We start from the raw sequence: 24,751 nt of genomic DNA on the forward strand, positions 1-24,751 counted from the left end.
ATGTTGGGTTTGGTATACAATGTGGTTTCGGTACACTCTGTGACCCACACAGCTGTTTATGTCGACTACTCGCACATGCGGAACAGAAATTCCAGAGCGTGAGTTTTACCCGGAAAGCTTTGGCAGCGCACGAGTTGTTGTCAGCTGCAGCAGCTGTAGCAGGTTTTTTTTTTAGCCCGTTGAGCCGGGTAAATTAAGCTCAATGGACATGGATTTTTGTCAAACTGTATGCCGTGGCTGTTAAATTGAAGTCGGTTCATATTTGGAGACACACAAATATTTATGACCGCATCAGCCAGATGCGTCGATTCATGGAATGAAAAAAAAAGCCTTAAATGACCGTGCCAACGTAATAACTAATGCTATACAGTGTTTATTGAGGCGTATGTGTGATTGTAGACAATACAGAATCAAAGCTATGGTCAAAGTGCTTGAGCCCCCCTACAATCTGCGTTCACATGTGCATTTGAGTCAGACCGTTGTGCCCCGTCATGTATACCAGCATAGGCTTCAGTTCAGGAATCATCAACAGGTCAGGGTTATATGATGAGGCATTACAGAATCAGTTAACATAGATATTTATATTATTTATTTATTATCCATTATCCTTAATAGTTCAAGTAAAAAGTATGGGCAAGAGCAACTGTTGCATGTTTCTATTTTTTCAAAATAAATTAACAAAAAAAGTTGTGTTTGCAAAATATTTTGTTTGTTTTCCTTATTGTACCAGAAACATACTGAATCATGACCCCATAACAGGTACAGGTAAATGCTGTGTAATGTTACACCCCTACGTTGGACAATATACATTATACAGTAGCTGCTGTTACCTTAATAAAAGATATGTCTTGGTTGTTGTTGATGTTATTGTTATTCTCCTGGCTGTTACTTAATTTCCGTTTTTTCTTCTGAGGCCTTTCTTCATCATCTTCATGATTGTCCAGCATGTCTGGTATGAATCAAATATAAAGACATCCTCAAAACGATACAACAGTTTGTTGGATTTCATGATGGCATCTGCAGATGGAAGCTGTGTTCCAGCTCAAATCTATGTGAGAAGTTTTTATTATGTATATTTTAAATAATGCAGTTGTACAACACAGTTAATGAATGGTAAGCAGACACTAAATGAGTACAACTGTGATGATTAACTGTCCATGTTTGATAGTGCTGCACTTGTCTAATATGGAAACTAATCAAATGCGCAGAGTATGTCATTATCCTGCAATTCACTACACACTGATTAGAATAAATATAGCACAATAAGTCTTCATATTGTGTCACAAGAATCTTACCTGTCCGGTCATCTGGGTGAAAGTCCTCCACTGTTATTTGCACAATGTCATCCAACTCTTGTTCAGACATTGTTTACAACTGAAATAAGATTGTGAGAAAACTTGGAGAACTTAACAAGACAGCAACATATTTTTTAATTCACATGCTACTACAAGGCAGAATATCTTTCTATTATGTTTGATTTTGCCTCTGCATTAATAGGGAATATGCACTTCAAATTTGACTGATTCTCATATTTTGACACACATACATTTTGGAAAACATATTAAACATTAATTTTGCATGTAGAAGGCATTATCTGTAACCATCTAAAACTATACACTATCAAAAAGAAGAACACTAACCTACAGATGCATGGTAAAGCACTGACAAAACCTTACAGTTTATGGAATACATGTAAGGATGCATTGTACGCAACAATCACTTAAACTCAGACTCAAACTGGAATACATTCATTTTATATGTATATCATTTTATTTAGCATGCACATGGCATGAAAGCCATGGCATGAGAGAGAAACTGAACCAGACACCAGTTACAGTAACAGTGTGTGTGTGTGTGTGTGTGTGTGTGTGTGTGTGTGTGTGAAGCAGGAGGATGTGCTATCCAGAGACATGTCTGAGTGAATTCCTCTTCACGTTTAAGGGGCATTTTTTCATCCAGTATAAATACATAAGGGCAATGTCGTGATGATCATTCTGAATGTGAATAACTGTCTCGAAACTGCAAATCCCGCTAGAATTGTATTAGCCACAAGCCGACATTAGGTCATTTAGTTAGTTCTGGTAGTCTGGGTTATGGTAACGTTACAGATGTAATAAAACAAAGCTAAAACCAGACAATTTATGCACCGTGGCAAAGTCTTGCCAGTCCGACTACATGAGCGTTAACTACGTTTAGATTACTAAAGCTACCGGTATATCACTTCATAGTTTGCGAGCTAACTGGGCGGGGGTCTGTTTACAGTGCTAAGTAGCCAGCTGTGAACGTTAAAATACAAATACAGCGAAGTAACGCGTATAAACCATCACACTTGATGTCTTAGTTGGCTAAGCATTTATCATGCTAACGTTATTATAACTGCGTTTCGGCAAAACGTTGCATTTTTCATTAACGCTAACTAGCCAGCTACCGTGTTAGCATTAGCAGAACCACATACAAGCTAATGTTAGCTACGTTAGCACAAGTACAAAATTGGATTTACAAGCTCGCATGCTAACGTTAAAGCCGAAGCCCTACAAATGAATCGGTGTTTAAGCTAGCCTGGTGGTTAGCATGCTAGTTGGGCCTAAAGGCCGCCTAAATGTAATGCAATAAAGGTAAACTGTTCTAAGATATAACAATTGTATATGATTTTGAATCGGCTTCTTTCTCCCACTGCTGCGCACACGACACATGTACCGTGTAAGATCGGGTTATATTACCGTGTGAATGATGAATTCTCGTGTTGTTTGTAGAGATTCCGATAACGGCGTCGTTCCTCGCGAGAGATGAGCCCTTGCCTTCGTTTGTTCCTCACATGGAGACGGTTGCTCAGTCATTCAGGGGGGGACCCAGACAGAGGTCTACCGCCGCTAGCCACCACAGTGCAAATACAAGGCAAACTCGTCTGGAAATGTTTACTTTAATTAATGAATCGTTGATTGTTTAATATAATGGCTTCGAAATAGAAGCATCGTGCTGTTTTGTCGGGACGGGTCGCTAAATAAGGTTATATAATGCATCACAACAGAATAACGTGCAGTTTATTCGAATGTGGTGGGTTTATTATGTAGGTTTTTATTTCTGAATATACATGTGACCTTGAAGAAATTGTCCACAAGATTTCATATACAAGCTTCTGTTGTGACTTTCCCTTGCTTAGCATCTCCACTTGTGGAATAAGGAGAAAGGTTTGGAAAAAAAACAACGAGCCAGCCAGGAGTCGAACCTAGAATCTTCTGATCCGTAGTCAGACGCGTTATCCATTGCGCCACTGGCCCGTCTGTCTTCGCAGATGGAAGTGGGGTACAAATATTAATGCATGTATATATCATGCATTGGCGAGTTTATTACAATTTTTACTGTATTGTATCAGGTAGCTCGAGAATATCACCAAGGGATTTATGATGCTTTGTCTTAATTTAACCAATAACAAAATATGATACATTAATTGTTGGCATACATAGCCTATGTAGTATCATTAAGTTATCAAATAAATGTAGTGGAGTAAAAAGTAAAGAAAGATATAAAATGGAAATAGTACAAGTATCTCAAAATTGTATTTACCGGTAAGTACAGTATTTCAGTAATGTACTTTTTACTTTTGTGTAAGTTTTTTTCAGAGGCAAAAGCTTGTCCACCTCAGCCCTAATGTAACACAAAAAAAAAAATCAGTTGTTAGATTAATTAATAATAAAACGTTTTATAAATCGTTAGGTGCAGTCCTATTTATTAGATAAAACATGTTGACAAACTGCATACTTGCGGTTGGAAAGGTAATAAATTGCAGTATATCGCACTATATGTTATTGCAATACTAAGCATATCTTGATAATACTGTGTTGTGAGTGATTCCCACGTGAATAATTCATACAACACTGGACTCCTTTGGGGTTAGCTTGCAGAATGCACAATGGTTGCCATCGCACTTTGTGTTTGTGTTTCCAGAACCTATGGTTTGAGTGGCCCCCTGAGGAGCCACTCAAACCATAGGTTCTGGAAACACAACCAATACAATTTAAGTAACTGAATTAACAAATAATACCCTAAACATATGAGCTTTGGGATAGGGGTGTAACAACACGCGTATGAACCGTTCGGTTAGCTTGGCACGGTGCATAAGAATCAAGTTTATTCAATAGTTTCAGGCTTCAAAGGTGCAACGTTTGTGTTTTTACCAACACTTACGATGAATGGATCCGAGAATTTCGAATCTGGGATCTTTCCAACGTTACCGAAATGTGACGCAGTCGGCGATTCGGCTTGAATGAGGACAGATATAAGTCAGTATCATGTTTCAGATTTTAGCTCAGAAAGACGAGAATGCTTTGATCACATGGTGTCCAGTATAATAGGAAGATGCGGAAAGTGACCCGCCGTGACATGAAACCGAGCCACGCCTTCTTGGCATGTAATATAATAAGTGCGGAGCCTTCGTCCGAGTCGTAAAAGGGAAGCTTCTTGGAGGGTGTCCGTTTCCGTTTGCGCTGAAGCTCCAGTGTCGTAATCCAGACAGAGACGACGACGACCATGAAGTGACGTCTATTTGATGTTATTACAGATGGAACTCAACAGAAGTTAAAAACATCATCAAAAATGTAAACCTACATCATGACTGGTGGAGCATGATGATGTTGAAGGCTGTTCCTCTGCCACGCTGGGAGTGTCTTGCTTGGGAGCTAAATTAGAACACATTTAAGCAAAGAGAGATTCCAGTTTCAGTTATCAGTAATGTTAATATATTTTCATGATGGATAAAACAAGTATGGATAAAACAAGTATGCGCTAACAATGCGTTTTAGACTGCTATGCATCTGTCTTTTAAGTATGCAACAGCCTGATTAGGACATGGTTTGACCTCTGACCTTGATGAGTGCAGAGCATTGCCCCATCCCCGGAAGTTTGAGGAGTGTCGGTTTGGAGCTGGGGACCAAGGCTGGGATTAGATCCAGCAGGTCTCCCACTGTCCTCACGAACTGGGGGGCACACCGGAACAGCTGCTATGGGAAGGACACCAGATAGACAGCTGGTCAGCAAATCAAATGAATAGTGTTGTTGCCTCTATAGTGAGACAGCAGCTCATATTATTGGAACCTTTAAACATTCAACACAAAAATGCAACTGTCATCCCACACAAAAATGCAACGGGTAAGCTGGGCCATGAAGCTGGTGTAAAGAGCATGGGAATCAGTTGTGCATCCGGTCGCAAACCTCCTCATAAAGTGTCTTACATCCAACTGAATCCTCATGGCCGGCCATGCTCCAAAGATTTTGTGGAGGTGCGAGTTCCCACAGCAGTCGCGGTCCACATATAGGATCTCTGGAGGTGGCACCCCTGCATCCTTGTAGCGCCTCACAAGACCCTCTGCCATCTTCATCAGGCCCCAGCCCTCACTGGCTGTGAGAACGGACATGATCACATGCCCATGTTCGTTTCCAATGTTGGTGGCCCAAGCAGCTGTAGACCGGGCCTGACCCGCCAGCTTCCTCACAATTTTTTTTGTTGAGTCCATCTTCAGTACCTGGCCAAACAGTGAGGTGATTGAGGCCTTCACTTCATCCAGCCTGTTGAGGACATCCTGGGCATAAACCTGCATCAGCCAGCGATGTTTAGCCACTGCAGGCATAGCTGGCAAGTCCCCCAGCGGGACTGGTGAAATCATGCCAGAGGAGACAGCACGTGCTACTCCTCTGTACTCAGTGAGAAACTGAATTTGTTTCCCAAGCCAGCTCTCTGCATGCTGCTCCTCTAACTGCTTCTGAAGCTGGCTGCTGCTGTTGCCCAAGCCTCGCTGACGCATGAGGCGCACTACCTGCATGTCGCATCCCAGCTTGTGCGTCAGGAGACATGGGAACTGGATGCGGTGGCCTATGTCTAGCTGGGAGACGATGGCATGGCTCCAACTTATCACCTTTCGTTTGCAGCTCTTACAGGCAAGATATTCGGATGCCAAGAAGTAAGAGCTGCTGACACCAATCACCTGCCTGACTCTCTGATGTAGTCCAGCATAGGTAAGCTCTGACTTACCACAGTCTGGATGTGGACAGAGCAGCCGCACACGCCAAAGCCTCCTTGGCATCCACAGGAACAGCGGGTGACCAAAGAACTGTTCCAATGCTGGTATAGCACTAGAGGTCAGTGATGGCCGAGGTGGATACCACCACATTCTGTCCACCTTTTCATGGTCCAACTCTGGTTGATCAAAGCGTGACCACCGGAACAAGGCCTTGGCAATCCAGCGCTGGTCAACCTCTAGCAGGGCAGGGATCCAACCAGCAGGGAGGCAAATTCTCTTCTCTGTTAAACAGATATGAGAAAATGAAGGAATGAATGAATACATATAACCAGAGTCTCTTAATTTTGAAGAGAATAGTGTTGTGGGGAAAAATATGCCCATTAGTCATATTCTTTCCTGTCCAGAACAAAAAACTTTTTTAGAAGACATATATATAGAAATTAAGTATAATAACAGTATAATAAATGGTTATAATTGTTTACTTTTTATGAAAATGCCAAGAGAATTTGTAGATGAAAGAGACAAATACCATTTAAGAATATTAAGAGTGATGGCTCTTCAAATATTTACAAAAAAAGTAGTTCCAAAAGACACAGCCACAATTTTCAAAATGGATAGAAAAGAAAACAAATATGTATATATGTATGTATGTTTGCTAAATTCAAATTCTATTCATGACTGTAATCATGTCCTCATGTATTGACAAAGTTAGCATTAATTTTAAAACAAGTATTATAAATAAACCGAAAGAGAAGAGGAGAGTGTGTGTAAGTATTTCATAAAAATACATACGTGGCATGTGTGACTCCACCTCTTGAGCCACCAGCAGAAGCTCGCTGTCAGTGGGCTCTTGCTCACTGGGAACTGGATTTGTGGGCATTGTGTCCTTGGTGGATCCAGCAGGGGACAGAGCAGGAACAGCTGAAAAGAATGACATCCAAACAGAATACATTACAAATATGAAAACATCTACAACCCCATGTTACACAAAATCCTCTCTCTAATTGTAGACTTACATGGCTGAAACTTTGGTTGTGCAAACAGCCTCTTGACAGACTTGTGGATGCTCTGCTGAGACACGCCTTTCCCTACCAACAATGACCGCAGGGAGGCTGTAGGCACTGAGGATGGTCGACGTGAGGTAGAAGGTTGCGGTGAGGTGGATGGCTGTGTTGAGGTGGATGGCTGCGATGAGGTGGATTGCTGCGATGAGGTGGCTGATTGTGATGAGGTGGAGGGCTGTGTGGAGGTGGCTGGTTTGCTCTGACTTTTTGAGGATCTCGCCTCCATCTTCACCTGAATTGCATAACGTCCCTCCGGATAACTAGAAATGTACCTCAACAAGGCTCTTTTATTGGTGAGGTTGTTATGTGAATCAGAGCTTCCTGATTCCTCTGACATTGATGCAACCACATACCCAGCATACCCCAGTGCATTCTCAGCCAACCACTGAAATGTTTGACCCCTGAAAATTCCAAATTGCAGCTGATGTTGGCCCAGAAGATGCTGCTCATTTTGCGGGTCTCCACCACGACTCAGAACAGCCATCCTTGCTGACTCCTTAACTTTGTGTGGGGACAAAGCTCGGACCCATGGCCTTTGCTCACCTTTAACTTTCTTGGCATCCTCGGAATCAAAGAGGCTGGCAAGACCATTGCCCCTCTTCCTAAATTTAGGATCCATTCTGTATGGTTGAAAAACAAACAAGAGTTAAAATATGCTTGGTCTGATCTCTTACTGCAAATACTTTTCAATTTAAATTTTATTTATAGTGCCAAATCATAACAAAGTTATCTCAAGACACTTTACATATAGAGTAGGTAAAGACCACACTCTATGATTTATTTATAATATCCAGAGACCCAACAATTCTTTTATCTGCTATCGGTAGAATTCTCACTCATAGTCTACCTCAGTAATGTATGGATGGAGGGATGGATACATGCGTGGAGGTATGTATGTAAGTCGAAGTAGAAGTAACGCATACTTCTATCTAGATAGACCTTTTCAACGGAATTCCATTGCTAGGCAACAGCCTTGTTCCTTGTTAACTTCCTGTCAGTTTATGTCATTCATATACACAGCAACAGAAAATAGACACACATTTAGAATGTTTGTGTTTACATCTTTGAACAGGTCTATATGCATGTGTGGAGACATGAATGTATGTTTATATACACACTGTTGCCCATAAAGTTGGAATAAAATACTTTTAACCTCTTCTCATAAAAATGATTGTGACAATGTGATTTATTCTTGATAGATAATGTGTATATATTCTCAAAACGTTATTGATCAATCTCTTACAAAAACCCAATCATATCACAGTGAAACTTAAAGCACATATAAATGAAATTAAAAGATCAATGTGTCTAAACACAAAAATATTCCAACTTTAACAGTGTATCTGCCTTACAAATATATTTTTCTGTCCATACAAAGTATTTGTTTAATATGCTTTTTATCTTCTTTTTGTTAATGCCATAATTAAATATTTAGCTTTTTGTATACTTTACTACAGAATAGAATAAATTAGCATATTCATCAAACAATCAAAATATATTGACTTATCGATACATATCTGTTTTGGCCTGTTTTAGATAACAGGGGATCCAAATAAAGAATAAAAGCAAATATTACGTTGGTAAACTGTGTGACTATGACACGGCCATCTTGTTCTTCTATTGACGTTAGTAACTACAGTAGCGCCAGTGTTAACAAGTAGCCAGCCCGTTAATAACAGTACAGTAACGTTACACGATTTCCTATGCAAACAAGCTTACAGTTGTAACTGTTGTAAGCATGCTGAAATAAAACATAGTAGCATAATAAATGGAGAACTGTCCGTCTGTTAATGTTACAGTCGTTAGTTTACAGTTACCGTCAGCTAGGTTACATGCAACGCAAATGAATGAAATGTTCATAATTAACCTTAGGGTATTGGATAGCTAGCACCGTACATATACCACATCCTAACTCCACATAATAATATGATATTAACAATATGAAACAATAGAGTGGCAAGGAACTTACAGTAAATAAAGCGAAAGATGTCGGTCCGAACGAAGTAGCGGCGCTCAAGGGACTTGACGTTCAAAGCTGGGGGTGGGCTTCTTCGCCAATCTTGGTAGCGATACCGATTGCGATTGGTCATATCTTGGTAGCCCACGGCGAGAGGTGATTGGCTTTCGCAATTCTTGGTAGTGGGGCGACATCTGATTGGTCAATTCTTGGTAGAATTCTTGTAGAGTCCTTAAGAGAGAGAGTGGCGCCACCTACGTTTACTGCAATGGTTAATTTTTTTCACAGCAATGGCGGAGCATGGAGACCCTCAAAAGTACGTAATTCTTATGGAGCACACGGTCGGAGCAACACTTGATCAAGGTAAAATGTTTAAAGAATGACATTTTCACATCAGTAGTTCATTTGAATTAAATTGACATGAGTAATTAGCTATATTAAATATGTTGGCGGATTTTCCCCGTCTAGATTAGAAGATTAGAGAATATTAACGGATAAAAGTTTAAGCTAGCACGCTGGATAACGATAGCAACACATGCAACAGGCGGACGCATGTACATTCTGTTCACTAAATATAACTTAATCGAACACTGTCAATTTATACCAATAGCCAGCTTAATGTGCAGGGAGTGTGATTGTAGATAAACATCAATTTAATATAATTGAGGCTATATATATATATATATATATATATATATATATATATATATATATATATATAGGTTTGAGTGCGGGGTGAAAAAGTTCACATTTGAGTATTACATTTTCCTTCTTTAATTTTCTCAGTGCTGCCCTGGTTTTTTTTAATTAGATTTTCTTGTCGTTTCAATTGTTTTAGGAGCTGTGATTCTGTCAGCGGTGGCATCCTGCTCTGCATGGCTGATGTGTGCTCTCCCTGTCTCTCCTCATCTGCCATGTCCTCTCTTTCCTCTATCTCACTTTCCCTTCTCTCACTCTGCTCATCCTTTCTTTCCTCCGTCTTGGAATCTGGTGTAAGTAGAAGCCATTTAACTGTGTATTTTCAAATATTGAATTGTGAATGTATAATTTGAGTCAAACCTTCGTGCAAAAGCATAATTACGGCGAAAGTGTTGCGTGTGTTTTAAAAATAGCGATTTGATGCTAGTGTGAAAGTGTCTGTAGCACTCCCATTGAAAATGAGTTTGAACCAAAAACGAAAATACGGTAAATCTTAAAAGGGCCTCTTTTGGTTTGGGTCTTGTTTCCAAGATGGCCTTCAAGTGTTTTTTCCTGTCATTTTCTTTTTCTTCCCCGTTATATTTACAATGTAACTTCCCTCGGTTTTTGCATTGTTTTTCCTGTTCTCTGTTCTGTTTTTAATTAAAAACATCTTAAACTTCCCAGTGGTGTGGTATTTGAAAGTGCAAATGCATTGTTTGAATATGATTACCTTGCATATTTTTTTGTTAGTAGTGTCTTTGTAGGTGGTTAAATGGCTCCTTCCAACTTTAACCACCCATGCTTTTCGCCTGTCCCTGTCTTTGGGGAAGCCATACATGCGGACACCCCTCTCAGAGCGATTGGAGCATCCCCACGCAGCACAGCACACCATCGTGAAGACTGTCAAGGACTACATAGTGAAAAGGACACAAACAGCTTAACATGCTGATCTGTTTCACTTCTTTACATACTGTTTTAAGGAATTTATTGTGGTATTAAGTGCTTTTGGGAAAAACAAGACTGTGATTTATTGTGCTACTGATTTATTGTGCATCACTGAGTAGAGTAAGTTTGAGATGAGGAAGAATAGTTAACACATAGTGATAGAAATAGTGATTTATAGTGAATTCAAATCAAAGTGTAATTTATTTGCCATGGATTTCATATTAGAATACAGTTATCATAATGTTGTTACGAGTCCAGACCTAATGTGCAGCCAGTCAATGGGCAAATCTTTGTTAGTCACCTTTCTCCTCACTCAAATCTGAAAGTTAAGAAAAAGAGAAAATATTACGACTTTTCAACGACTGTACAGTAAAGTTAAGTTGATAAACTTAACGGAGTTCAAATCAATTAACACAAGAATATACATGTTGCAACGCAAAGCATTTATTGACCATTATTTACCGATCGTCGTGGTTTTCCTAGTGTTTTTCAATTGCCCGCCAAGCACTTCCGGGAACTTTTGGAGGCTACATGGACCACGTGATCGGCCGGCGTTTTGAACTTCCGTTGTCGCTACTCTCTCTCTTAAGGACTCTAAATTCTTGGTAGCGATAAGCGATTTGATTGGCTCTCACGTGACGGCCTAGCTCGACTGACAGGTGACAGGGAGCGCCACTGGCCCGTCTGTCTTCGCAGATGGAAGTGGGGTACAAATATTAATGCATGTATATATCATGCATTGGCGAGTGTATTACAATTTTTACTGTATTGTACCAGGTAGCTCGAGAATATCACCAAGGGATTTATGATGCCTTGTCTTAATTTAACCAATAACAAAATATGATACATTAATTGTTGGCATACATAGCCTATGTAGTATCATTAAGTTATCAAATAAATGTAGTGGAGTAAAAAGTAAAGAAAGATATGAAATGGAAATAGTACAAGTATCTGAAAATTGTATTTACAGGTAAGTACAGTATTTCAGTAATGTACTTTTTACTTTTGTGTAAGTTTTTTTCAGAGGCAAAAGCTTGTCCACCTCAGCTATAATGTAACACAACGGTACATAATGCATCATCCGTTGTTGTTTTTGTATATTAATCTGAATTAAAAAAAAAAAATCAGTTGTTAGATTAATCAATAATAAAACGTTTTATAAATCGTTAGGTGCAGTCCTATTTATTAGATAAAACATGTTGACAAACTGCATACTTGCGGTTGGAAAGGTAATAAATTGCAGTGTATCGCACTATATGTTATTGCAATACTAAGCATATCTTGATAATACTGTGTTGTGAGTGATTCCCACGTAAATAATTCATACAACACTGGACTCCTTTGGGGTTAGCTTGCAGAATGCACAATGGTTGCCATCGCACTTTGTTAAATGCTTGATTTAAAGTATAGTTGTAATCAATTATGTGTAGAAGTCAAATATACCACCCATAGCCAGGAATTATTGAGCAAAGTGTTTTTACAGTAGCTCAAATATGGGCAAAGATGCAGTCTGCATGTATAAATATGGGACTTTTATACTTGAATTTCTCCACATTGCTATGGTAAAAATGCTTGATTTAAAGTATAGTTGTAGTCCTCTATGTGTAGAAGTCAAATATACCACCCATAGCCAGGAATTATTGAGCAAAGTGTTTTTACAGTAAGTCAAATATGGTCAAAGATGCAATCTGCATGTATAAATATGAGACTTTTATACTTGAATTTCTCCACATTGGTGCAGTAAAACACATGATAACAAGTGTTTTTTATTCATCATAGGCGCATGAAACACTTTAATGTAACATTTTATTTTCAATGGTTCGATATATAGCTAGCCCTGCGATAGACTGGCGTCCTGTCCAGAGTGTACCCTGCCTTCGCCCAATGACAGCTGGGATTGGCTCCAGCCCCCCCGTGACCCTAAAATACAGGATAAGCGGTAGAAAATGGATGGATGGATATATAGCTTACTGTTCTTAATACCTTTATTTTGAAAACCGGAAGTAATACGATGTTTCTCCGCATTTACCGCAATGCTGAGAATACTTGTACATTCGAAATTTAAGTGCGGCTGATTTGACCACGGAGATCGGAGTTGCGGCTGGCTTGACCGCGGTCTTTCCGCCCCTTCCTATTATACTGGACACCATGTGATCAAAGCATTCTCGTCTTTCTGAGCTAAAAGCTGAAACATGATACTGACTTATATCTGTCCTCATTCAAGCCGAAGCACCGACTGCGTCACATTTCGGTAACGTTGGAAAGATCCCAGATTCGAAATTCTCGGATCCATTCACTTTTCAGTGTAATGTTTGATACATTCTCCTACCTGTAAGCCCTCTGTACCCAGCTATTTGAATGATTTGCCTTCAAGAAAAAAATAATAATGTTGCTTTATACCGTTTTCTATGTGACACGCCTGATTTTATGGGAAATTAACTAAGTTTGACCTATTGAACTGCTCACATCGGACTTCAGGGAGCTTTTCAGCTTAAGCGCTCTTCTCAGTAATAAAATTTAAAAAACTGAAAAGAAAGTTTTTGTCAAATATTTGTTCTTTTCTATGTTTTGTATGTGTAGAATGTTGTATGTGTTCAATTTAGATTTTGTTTATGTAATAATAACATTTTGCAGCCCTTCACCCTACAGCCTTGTATTACACAAGCGCCGGCTACTGTTGTCGGGATGAACCTCAAGTAAGCCGCGTTGACCTTTCATACCAGTGTTGGACCTGAAGGAACCTGGTTCCATATTAACCATGTTTACCCTTTCACACCAACGGCCAGTGTTTGTCTTTAGATGTGTTTATCTGTGTGGAGGAAATTTAAAAGTACAAAAGTTTCACACAAATTCTTCAAAATAATTTTATTTCATTTTATTATGGAGATATTAAATATGAGGGCAAACACAGTAGGGCTATCCCTGGACTTAGTGGGCCCTCCTACTACACATTTCCTCTTGGCCTTTTCAGTTATAAAGAAGTATTCCCTGAAGTTAGCTCCCTTGGATTCAAACTAATGTTCAGTATAAAAATAGAAAAACAGCCCTTTTTTGTTTATTGATGTTCACATATAAACGTATTACAATCATTAATCCATAAATGTCATTGGCAATAGGTAAGTAGCATCAAACAAAGAGAACAAACAAAAAGTAAAAGCCTGTCAATGTATTCAAATATCATTATTATTACTATTATTATCATTTGACCATCAGTTTAACAAATGTCTGATTGCATTGAATGTCTGTTCTAATTTGTGGTTAAAGATGGAGAGGTGATTGTTCTACAGATCGCTGCGCTCCATCTTCTCGTTGCGTTGTCGGACCTCCTTCATAAAGACGACCCGCTCCTTCTTCAGGTGATGACCAGGTACCTGCTCCTTTGCATCAATTGACATGTAGTCTTCTTCTGCTCCATACTTTGGCCAGTGGACGAGGCCGTCCCCATTAGGAGACCTGCGCCACACACACACACACACACACACACACACACACGTTAAAACCAGTCTTGCACGTTAAAACCAGTCTTCCCTGTTTATTATAAACGTGAAATGAGGGAGAATTCCTACCCTGTGCGAGCAAAATTGGCCCAGTAGCTCATAATGATTCTGTTCATCTGTTCGTCCTCTTCTTCGCATGCAACTACAATCATGATATTTTGGTTAAACACTTAACAACACAAGACAAAACCCAGGTCCCTGATATATTATATTACACTTACCACTTAATTTGACATGGGTAGTTGTGAAACACATTCCGAATACCGTAAAGAGTTCATCTCCGTGGTCACACCCAACAAAGCTTGGCCTTTTTGCCTGCAGGAGTTTGGGAGTATGCTTGTACTCATACAGGTATACGGGGGCCCCTGCATCTAGGGAATGGGTGTGATATATGTTGGTTATGAAAGTGTGCGACAGTAAATATGAAACAATGGTTCTTAAATAGATAAATCTGCATCATCTCATATGTAGATAAAATACCTCTGTGGGCATTGGCAGACTTAATGGCTGGGAGGATGAACATCATATCTCCAATTATCTCAGTGAAACCGACTCTATTTTTCACACGATCTTCACCAGTTCCAGTGTATTCATGCAACGTCAAATCTCTCATGATCGCATCTTTGGGCTTGAGAAAATGAACACCACAACTGTCAGAGAAGTTTGAGCGTGATGAAGCGGAGCAATACTGTCAAGTGGAGTGCCTTACATCAGGGTAGAACATGGACAACATGTTGGAGACATGCTCCAGATCGATTCCCTCTGTCCAGTTTGGAGGCGCAAGGAACTACAGGGAGACCATTAACATTTCAGACATGCACCAAAGCAAGACAAAATCATAGTTTTCTATGGACTCGTCAGTCACATCAGTAGCGTTCACACTTACACTGGGAAGTAACCAGCCCCCTTCATCGTTATTAACGCCGGTCATGAATGGCACAGTGAGAAGTTGGTGAGTACGATACATGTCATCTATAGGTTTGGTCAGGATGTGTCCATCAATATTCACTTGAATCCTCAATGTTACATCCTTGAGAAAATAAAATGTGATGAGATAAAGACAATGTGAATTAACAAAAGCAAACATTTTATACATATAATATATTTCTAACATGCATTTGCATGAAGATATCTCACCTCCAAAAGACCGACAATGGTGTTAATATTGACGTTTCTCAGGCAATCAGCGATCTTCTCTGTGCTTTCCAGGCTACAGCCAGATTTATTTGCTGCCATCTGAGGAGAGATAAGTGGGATTCATCTCAACAAATATACGATATTCTCAACAAATATTCTTCATCTCAACCAATCTCGATATCTTTGTGAATAAACAACATAATTAACCTGCGTTACTGGCAGAGGGTCGTTTGTGATGAGAGCATCCATTGCAGCAGTGCCGCTCTCAGCGATGGCACGGTGGAACAGGCCATCAGACAAGGGTGAGAGCAGCTGTTGATTCAAGCAAAATGAAATGCTCTGTGGATAGTAACGACTGTGTAGTGACACAACGGTGCAACAATTACCAAAAAAAAGTAAGTGCTTTATCTGCAGATGGATTCTTACCAGGAGAGAAACGCTCACTCCACCAGCAGACTCCCCATATATGGTCACTAAGTCTGGGTCTCCTCCAAAGCTGTGAATGTGCTGCTGGACCCACTTCAGAGCTTCAATCTGGTCCAACAGGCCAAAGTTCCCTGACATGTGCTCATCTCCAGTGCTGGATAGAACATACAATTATGTGAAATATATAATTATATTCTATACCAGCTGGTAAAAGTGACCCTGAGTCTTTTCCTGAGTCTTTTTACCTGAGGAAGCCTAGAAGTCCCAAGCGGTACTGGATCAAAACCACAACCACATCCTCATAAGCAGCCATGGCGGAGCCATCATACATCGAAGCTGACCCTATGGAAAACCCTCCACCATGGATCCAGACCATCACCTGGTAAGATAATGAAAGACGTTTTTCACTGCATTATGTCTGAGCTCATAGAAATCTCAATCAATCTACATCAAACAAAGACTTTAATCTGACAAAGACATAAAATCAATGGTGAAAAAATTGAGATATCATTCTCTTTGTGATTATTTATTCGTCAAGCAAAGCAGGCCAACTTCTCCATGAACACTATCTAAAGTTATTCAAAGCAGCATCACTCCAAACTTGAAGCTGAACTTACCGGGAGCTTGGCATCGCCGGCTCTCTTTGCAGGGGTATAAATGTTGAGGTAAAGGCAGTCCTCCGAAATGTCCGGGATGTCCACCACCATGTTACCCAATTTTTCAAGCAGTTCTAACGAAAACTGTCTGGCTTGAACACACCTGAAACAGAGTCAAGTTATTGCAGTGAATGTCGGGCAGCAATTTCTCTAAATGTGGTCCGTGACGGCTGAAGCGTGTGGAGGTCCTTACATGAGTGGCTGCTGGGTGGCGTCTCTCACTCCTTCCCATCCCTCTACAGGCTGGGTTGCAGCCAGTCTCAGGGCGGGGCCGACGGGTGGCCTGGCAAACGGAACTCCCAGGTAGGCATGGACCCCGCTCTCCTTCCCCTTGACACTCACATACTGACCTCTCAGGCTCCCGAGCTTTGTGTGGACTTCAGGTGCTGTCAAGATATTAGACTGAATCAAAATCAAAGTGTAATGCAATGTATATGATACATTTTCCAGAAAAAAGCGGACTTGTCCCTTTGTTTCTTCCACCAAACGGTTTTCAGCCTGCCCTCATGTCTGCCTACCTGTGTCTTGTGATCTTATTTGTTTCTTGTGTATTTAGTCTGTGTGTGTTTTCCTGTGTCAGACTCAGGTTGTCTTGTTTTTCCGGTGGTGATGTCTTCCCTTGTTGGATTACCTGCCTGTTCTTATGCAATATCAGTATGTCATCAGCTTAGTTTTTCAGGATGTGTGTTTACTTCATACTGCCTCACCCTTCATCCTATGTCTTGGTTGCCCAACAGTTTAGTTCCCCAACCAGCTTTTTGTGATTTAAGGCCTACTTCTTATTCAATTACATTTGTCCTGTTTGGGTCCACCTTTGACCTGACACGTGACAGGTCCTAACATGGACAAGTGTTGGCAAAATGATGATTGGAACATTTCAACTGTGTAATATCTGGAAATAAGGGGTTTGACTAGTTAATTGTATCACAATAGAAATGAGGAAATGACATTGAGCTTTTCTTTAAGGAAAAAGTATGTATCAACCCTGCATCAGCGTGTGGCCAGCGAATTAACTGATTAGATTTATAAACTCGACACCAGTTTGAGAGGCATTTCACCTTTGGACAGAGTCAGCATATAGGTGAAAGCTCACCTCTGTTGAGTCGGATTCAAATCTAAAACAAATGGAGTTTACATCAAGTCACAGATTCCTATCTATCTACAGATTCCTTTTGAAGATGGGCTGCATTCCAACTTGAGTATGTGTTCATTACTCAGACGTACATTGCAGATCAGATCTGTATGTAAAAGCAATGCATGTTCATTGTTATCATGCAAATAAATAATGTTTTCTCTCCTACTTACAATGCAGGTCGTCGGCGACACAAACAGACAACAAGGTCGTCAGAAGGAAGAACTGTTGCTGTGCACGGAACTTCATGGTCGTCGTCGTCGACACTGGAGCTTCAGCGCAAACGGAAACGGACACCCTCCAAGAAGCTTCCCTCTTACGACTCGGATCAAGGCTCCGCACTTATTATATTACATGCCAGGAAGGCGTGGCTCGGTTTCATGTCACGGCGGGTCCCATTCCGACAGCGGTCAAGCCAGCCGCAACTCCGATCTCCGTGGTTAAATCAGCCGCACTTAAATTTCGACTGTACAAGTATTCTCAGCATTGCGGTAAATGCGGAGAAACATCGTATTACTTCCGGTTTTCAAAATAAAGGTATTAATTTGACCGGCTGATTTGACCACGGAGATCGGAGTTGCGGCTGGCTTCACCGCGGTGCGGAAAGAGTCCCGCCGTGACATGAAACCGAGCCACGCCTTCTTGGCATGTAATATAATAAGTGCGGAGCCTTCATCCGAGTCGTAAGAGGGAAGCTTCTTGGAGGGTGTCCGTTTCCGTTTGCGCTGAAGCTCCAGTGTCGACGACGACGACCATGAAGTTCCGTGCACAGCAACAGTTCTTCCTTCTGACGACCTTGTTGTCTGTTTGTGTCGCCGACGACCTGCATTGTAAGTAGGAGAGAAAACTATTATTTATTTGCATGATAACAATGAACATGCATTGCTTTTACATACAGATCTGATCTGCAATGTACGTCTGAGTAATGAACACATACTCAAGTTGGAATGCAGCCCATCTTTAAAATGAATCTGTAGAAAGATAGGAATCTCATGTGACTTGATGTAAACTGCATTTGCTTTAGATTTGAATCCGACTCAATGGAAGTGAGCTTTCACCTATATGCTGACTCTGTCCAAAGGTGAAATGCTTCGATAATTCGCTGGCCACACGCTGATGCAGGGTTGATGCATACTTTTTCCTTAAAGAAAAGCTCAATGTCATTTCCTCATTTCTATTGTGATACAATTTTATTCACCAGGTTAACTATTCAAACCCCTTATTTCCAGATATTACACAGTTGAAATGTTACAATCATCATTTTGCCAACACTTGTCCATGTTAGGACCTGTCACATGTCAGGTCAAAGGTGGACCCAAACAGGACAAATGTAATTGAATAAGAAGTAGGCCTTAAATCACAAAAAGCTGGTTGGGGAAATAAACTGTTGGGGCAGTATGAAGTAAACACATCCTGAAAACTAAGCTGATGACATACTGATATTGCATAAGAACAGGCAGGTAATCCAACAAGGGAAGACATCACCACCGGAAAAACAAGACAACCTGAGTCTGACACAGGAAAACACACACAGACTAAATACACAAGAAACAAATAAGATCACAAGACACGGGTAGGCAGACATGAGGGCCGGCTGAAAACCTTTTGGTGGAAGAAACAAAGGGAACAGAGTGGAGCTGCCGACACTGAGAAAACTAAAACCCAATACGTTAACAGTCCGCTCGTCAGTTGCAGATGTAGCATACGTGAAGGTTTAGCTTTAATACATATTTTTTTACACATTCTTAGCTTTAATACATATTTTTTTTCTGGAAGATTGATCATATACATTGCATTACACTTTGATTTTTATTCAGTCTAATATCTTGACAGCACCTGAAGTCCACACAAAGCTCGGGAGCCTGAGAGGTCAGTATGTGAGTGTCAAGGGGAAGGAGAGCGGGGTCCATGCCTACCTGGGAGTTCCGTTTGCCAGGCCACCCGTCGGCCCCGCCCTGAGACTGGCTGCAACCCAGCCTGTAGAGGGATGGGAAGGAGTGAGAGACGCCACCCAGCAGCCACTCATGTAAGGACCTCCACGCGCTTCAGCCGTCACGGACCACATTTAGAGAAATTGCTGCCGACATTCACTGCAATAACTTGACTCTGTTTCAGGTGTGTTCAAGCCAGACAGTTGTCGATAGAACTGTTTGAAAAAGTCGATTACATGGTGGTGGACATCCCGGACATTTCGGAGGACTGCCTTTACCTCAACATTTATACCCCTGCAAGGAGAGCCGGCGATGCCAAGCTCCCGGTAAGTTCAGCTTCAAGTTTGGAGTGATGCTGCTTTGAATAACTTTAGATAGTGTTCATGGAGAAGTTGGCCTGCTTTGCTTGACGAATAAATAATCACAATTTGACTATCCGACGCCCATATTAAGAACCAGACTGCAAAGAGACTGATATCCCAATTTTGTCACCATTGATTTTATGTCTTTGTCAGATTAAAGTCTTTGTTTGATGTAGATTGATTGAGATTTCTATGAGCTCAGACATAATGCAGTGAAAAACGTCTTTCATTATCTTACCAGGTGATGGTCTGGATCCATGGTGGAGGGTTTTCCATAGGGTCAGCTTCGATGTATGATGGCTCCGCCATGGCTGCTTATGAGGATGTGGTTGTGGTTGTGATCCAGTACCGCTTGGGACTTCTAGGCTTCCTCAGGTAAAAAGACTCAGGGTCACTATACCAGCTGGTATAGAATATAATTATATATTTCACATAATTGTATGTTCTATCCAGCACTGGAGATGAGCACATGTCAGGGAACTTTGGCCTGTTGGACCAGATTGAAGCTCTGAAGTGGGTCCAGCAGCACATTCACAGCTTTGGAGGAGACCCAGATTTAGTGACCATATATGGGGAGTCTGCTGGTGGAGTGAGCGTTTCTCTCCTGGTAAGAATCCATCTGCAGATAAAGCACTTACTTTTTTTTGGTAATTGTTGCACCGTTGTGTCACTACACAGACGTTACTATCCACAGAGCATTTCATTTTGCTTGAATCAACAGCTGCTCTCACCCTTGTCTGATGGCCTGTTCCACCGTGCCATCGCTGAGAGCGGCACTGCTGCAATGGATGTTCTCATCACAAACGACCCTCTGCCAGTAACGCAGGTTAATTATGTTGTTTATTCACAAAGATATCAAGATTTGTTGAGATGAAGAATATTTGTTGAGAATATCGTATATTTGTTGAGATGAATCCCACTTATCTCTCCTCAGATGGCAGCAAATAAATCTGGCTGTAGCCTGGAAAGCACAGAGAAGATCGCTGATTGCCTGAGAAACGTCAATATTAACACCATTGTTGGTCTTTTGGAGGTGAGATATCTTCATGCAAATGCATGTTAGAAATATATATTATGGCGCGCAGTTGGCGGAGTGGTTAGAGCGCATGCCATGTACGAACGTACATAAGCAGCCGACCCCGGTTCGAATCCCGGCCGGAGGTCCTTTGCTGCATGTCACATCCCCTCTCTCTCTCCTCATGTTTCCGATCTATCCACTGCTAATAAAAGGCGTCTATGCCTCAAAAAAATCTTTAAAAGAAAGAAATATATATTATATATACACTCAACAAAAATATAAACGCAACACTTTTGTTTTTGCTCCCATTTTTCATGAGATGGACTTAAAGATCTAAAATTCATTCCAGATACACAATATTACCATTTCTCTCAAACATTGTTCACAAATCTGTCTAAATGTGTGATAGTGAGCACTTCTGCTTTGCTGAGATAATCCATCCCACCTCACAGGTGTGCCACATCAAGATGCTGATCTGACATCATGATTAGTGCACAGGTGTACCTTATACTGCCCACAATAAAAGGCCACTCTGAAATGTGCAGTTTTGTCTCACAGCAAAATGCCACAGATGCCACAAGCATTGAGGGAGCGTGCAATTGGCATGCTGACAGCAGGAATGTCAACCAGATCTGTTGCTCGTGCATTGAAGGTTCATTTCTCCACCATAAGCCGTCTCCAAAGGCGTTTCAGAGAATATGGCAGTACATCCAACCGGCCTCACAACCGCAGACCACGTGTAACCACACCAGCCCAGGACCTCCACATCCAGCAGGTTCACCTCCAAGATCGTCTGAGACCAGCCACTCAGACAGCTGCTGAAACAATTGGTTTGCATAACCAAACAATTTCTGCACAAACTGTCAGAAACCGTCTCAGGGAAGCTCAACTGCATGCTCGTCGTCCTCATCGGGGTCTTGACCTGACTCCAGCTCGTCGCCGTAACAGACTTGAGTGGGCAAATGCTCACATTCGATGGCGTCTGGCACGTTGGAGAGGTGTTCTCTTCACGGATGAATCTCGGTTTACATTGTTCAGGGCAGATGGCAGACAGCGTGTGTGGCTTCGTGTGGGTGAGCGCTTTGCTGATGTCAATGTTGTGGATCGAGTGGCCCATGGTGGTGGTGGGGTTATGGTATGGGCAGGCATCTGTTATGGACGAAGAACACAGGTGCATTTTATTGATGGCATTTTGAATGCATAGAGATACCGTGATGAGATCCTGAGGCCCATTGTTGTGCCATACATCCATGAACATCACCTCATGTTTCAGCAAGATAATGCACAGCCCCATGTTGCAAGGATCTGTACACAATTCTTGGAAGCTGAAAATGTCCCAGTTCTTGCATGGCCAGCATACTCACCGGACATGTCACCCATTGAGCATGTTTGGGATGTGCTTGACCGGCGTATACGACAGCGTGTACCAGTTCCCACTAATATCCAGCAACTTCGCACAGCCATTGAAGAGGAGTGGACCAACATTCCACAGGCCACAATTGACAATCTGATAAACTCTATGCGAAGAAGATGTGTTGCACTGCATGAGGCAAATGGTGGTCACACCAGATACTGACTGGTTCTGAGTCCCCAGACCCCCAATAAAGCAAAAAAAATGCACATTTCAGGGTGGCCTTTTATTGTGGACAGTCTAAGGCACACCTGTGCACTAATCATGATGTCAGATCAGCATCTTGATGTGGCACACCTGTGAGGTGGGATGGATTATCACAGCAAAGCAGAAGTGCTCACTATCACACATTTAGACTGATTTGTGAACAATGTTTGAGAGAAATGGTAATGTGTATCTGGAATGAATTTTAGATATTTAAGTCCATCTCATGAAAAATGGGAGCAAAAACAAAAGTGTTGCGTTTATATTTTTGTTGAGTGTATATATAGTATATATATATAGTATATATAATATATAAAATGTTTGCTTTTGTTAATTCACGTTGTCTTTATCTCAACACATTTTATTTTCTCAAGGATGTAACATTGAGGATTCTATTGAATATTGATGGACACATCCTGACCAAACCTATAGATGACATGTATCGTACTCACCAACTTCTCACTGTGCCATTCATGACCGGCGTTAATAACGATGAAGGGGGCTGGTTACTTCCCAGTGTAAGTGTGAACGCTACTGATGTGACTGACGAGTCCATGAAAACGATGATTTTGTCTTGCTTTGGTGCATGTCTGAAATGTTAATGGTCTCCCTGTAGTTCCTCGGGCCTCCAAACTGGACAGAGGGAATAGATCTGGAGCATGTCTCCAACATGTTGTCCATGTTCTACCCTGATGTAAGGCACTCCACTTGACAGTATTGCTCCGCTTCATCACGCTCAAACTTCTCTGACAGTTGTGGTGTTCATTTTCTCAAGCCCAAAGATGCGATCATCAAAGATTTGACGTTGCATGAATACACTGGAACTGGTGAAGATCGTGTGAAAAATAGAGTCGGTTTCACTGAGATAATTGGAGATATGATGTTCATCATCCCAACCATTAAGTCTGCCAATGCCCACAGAGGTATTTTATCTACATATGAGATGATGCAGATTTATCTATTTAAGAACCATTGTTTCATATTTACTGTCGCACACTTTCATAACCAACATATATCACACCCATTCCCTAGATGCAGGGGCCTCCGTATACCTGTATGAGTACAAGCATACTCCCAAACTCCTGCAGGCAAAAAGGCCAAGCTTTGTTGGGTGTGACCACGGAGATGAACTCTTTACAGTATTTGGAATGTGTTTCACAACTACCCATGTCAAATTAAGTGGTAAGTGTAATATAATCTATCAGGGACCTGGGTTTTGTCTTGTGTTGTTAAGTGTTTAACCAAAATATCATGATTGTAGTTGCATGCGAAGAAGAGGACGAACAGATGAACAGAATCATTATGAGCTACTGGGCCAATTTTGCTCGCACAGGGTAGGAATTCTCCCTCATTTCACGTTTATAATAAACAGGGAAGACTGTGTGTGTGTGTGTGTGTGTGTGTGTGTGTGCCGCAGGTCTCCTAATGGGGACGGCCTCGTCCACTGGCCAAAGTATGGAGCAGAAGAAGACTACATGTCAATTGATGCAAAGGAGCAGGTACCTGGTCATCACCTGAAGAAGGAGCGGTTCGTTTTTATGAAGGAGGTCCGACAACGCAACGAGAAGATGGAGCGCAGCGATCTGTAGAACAATCACCTCTCCATCTTTAACCACAAATTAGAACAGACATTCAATGCAATCAGACATTTGTTAAACTGATGGTCGAATGATAATAATAATAATAATAATAATGATAGTAATAATGATATTTGAATACATTGACAGGCTTTTACTTTTTGTTTGTTCTCTTTGTTTGATGCTACTTACCTATTGCCAATAACATTTATGGATTAATGATTGTAATACGTTTATATGTGAACATCAATAAACAAAAAAGGGCTGTTTTTTATATTTATACTGAACATTAGTTTGAATCCAAGGGAGCTAACTTCAGGGAATACTTCTTTATAACTGAAAAGGCCAAGAGGAAATGTGTAGAAGGAGGGCCCACTAAGTCGTGGGATAGCCCTACTGTGTTTGCCCTCATATTTAATATCTCCATAATAAAATGAAATAAAATTATTTTGAAGAATTTGTGTGAAACTTTTGTACTTTTAAATTTCCTCCACACAGATAAACACATGTAAAGATAAACACTGGCCGTTGGTGTGAAAGGGTAAACATGGTTAATATGGAACCAGGGTCCTTTAGGTCCAACACTGGTATGAAAGGTCAACGCGGGTTACTCGAGGTTCATCCCGACAACAGTAGGCGGCGCTTGTGTAATACAAGGCTGTAGGGTGAAGGGCTGCAAAATGTTATTATTACATAAACAAAATCTAAATTGAACACATACAACATTCTACACATACAA

At 41.0% G+C, this 24,751-nt stretch overlaps 3 protein-coding genes across 5 annotated transcripts in view; 1 reads left to right on the forward strand and 2 right to left on the reverse strand.

Moving 5' to 3' along the window:
* banp (BTG3 associated nuclear protein) overlaps window positions 1-2,875 on the reverse strand; it is a 32,636-nt gene extending 29,761 nt beyond the window's left edge. The window contains exons 1-3 of the mRNA XM_084018154.1: window positions 2,721-2,875; window positions 1,296-1,374; window positions 831-949 (exon numbers count right to left, since the gene is read on the reverse strand). Coding sequence (XP_083874280.1) covers window positions 831-949; window positions 1,296-1,365 — 189 coding nt within the window. The 5' untranslated portion in view covers window positions 1,366-1,374; window positions 2,721-2,875. The remainder of the gene's footprint in view (window positions 1-830; window positions 950-1,295; window positions 1,375-2,720) is intronic.
* A 1,605-nt stretch (window positions 2,876-4,480) lies between these two features.
* On the forward strand, window positions 4,481-24,399 carry LOC311018333 (fatty acyl-CoA hydrolase precursor, medium chain-like). Of its 3 annotated transcripts, XM_084017251.1 has the most exons (14): window positions 4,481-4,514; window positions 18,251-18,339; window positions 19,343-19,535; window positions 19,625-19,766; window positions 20,044-20,177; window positions 20,256-20,409; window positions 20,524-20,628; window positions 20,737-20,835; window positions 22,810-22,953; window positions 23,052-23,129; window positions 23,211-23,358; window positions 23,468-23,617; window positions 23,697-23,769; window positions 23,853-24,397. In XM_084017251.1, exons 2-14 carry the CDS (start codon window positions 18,264-18,266, stop codon window positions 24,022-24,024), a joined length of 1,668 nt encoding a protein of 555 aa, XP_083873377.1. In that variant the 5' UTR covers window positions 4,481-4,514; window positions 18,251-18,263; the 3' UTR covers window positions 24,025-24,397. The 3 variants fall into 3 exon arrangements, with proteins under 3 accessions (XP_083873377.1, XP_083873376.1, XP_083873378.1); XM_084017250.1 differs by lacking the exon at window positions 4,481-4,514 and having other exon boundaries at window positions 18,181-18,339; XM_084017252.1 differs by lacking the exons at window positions 4,481-4,514; window positions 23,697-23,769 and having other exon boundaries at window positions 18,181-18,339; window positions 23,853-24,399.
* LOC311018493 (fatty acyl-CoA hydrolase precursor, medium chain-like) lies at window positions 13,585-17,941 on the reverse strand. The gene is made up of 13 exons (XM_084017487.1): window positions 17,683-17,941; window positions 16,571-16,763; window positions 16,339-16,480; window positions 15,967-16,100; window positions 15,722-15,875; window positions 15,503-15,607; window positions 15,296-15,394; window positions 15,045-15,188; window positions 14,868-14,945; window positions 14,639-14,786; window positions 14,380-14,529; window positions 14,228-14,300; window positions 13,585-14,114 (listed from the first exon to the last, which is right to left on the reverse strand). Exons 1-13 carry the CDS (start codon window positions 17,756-17,758, stop codon window positions 13,943-13,945), a joined length of 1,668 nt encoding a protein of 555 aa, XP_083873613.1. The 5' UTR covers window positions 17,759-17,941; the 3' UTR covers window positions 13,585-13,942.
* Window positions 24,400-24,751: the final 352 nt, after the last annotated feature.

This window comes from Eutrigla gurnardus (genome assembly GCF_963514095.1).
Source record: "Eutrigla gurnardus genome assembly, chromosome: 9".
In the NCBI taxonomy this organism is placed as follows: Eukaryota; Metazoa; Chordata; class Actinopteri; order Perciformes; family Triglidae; genus Eutrigla; species Eutrigla gurnardus.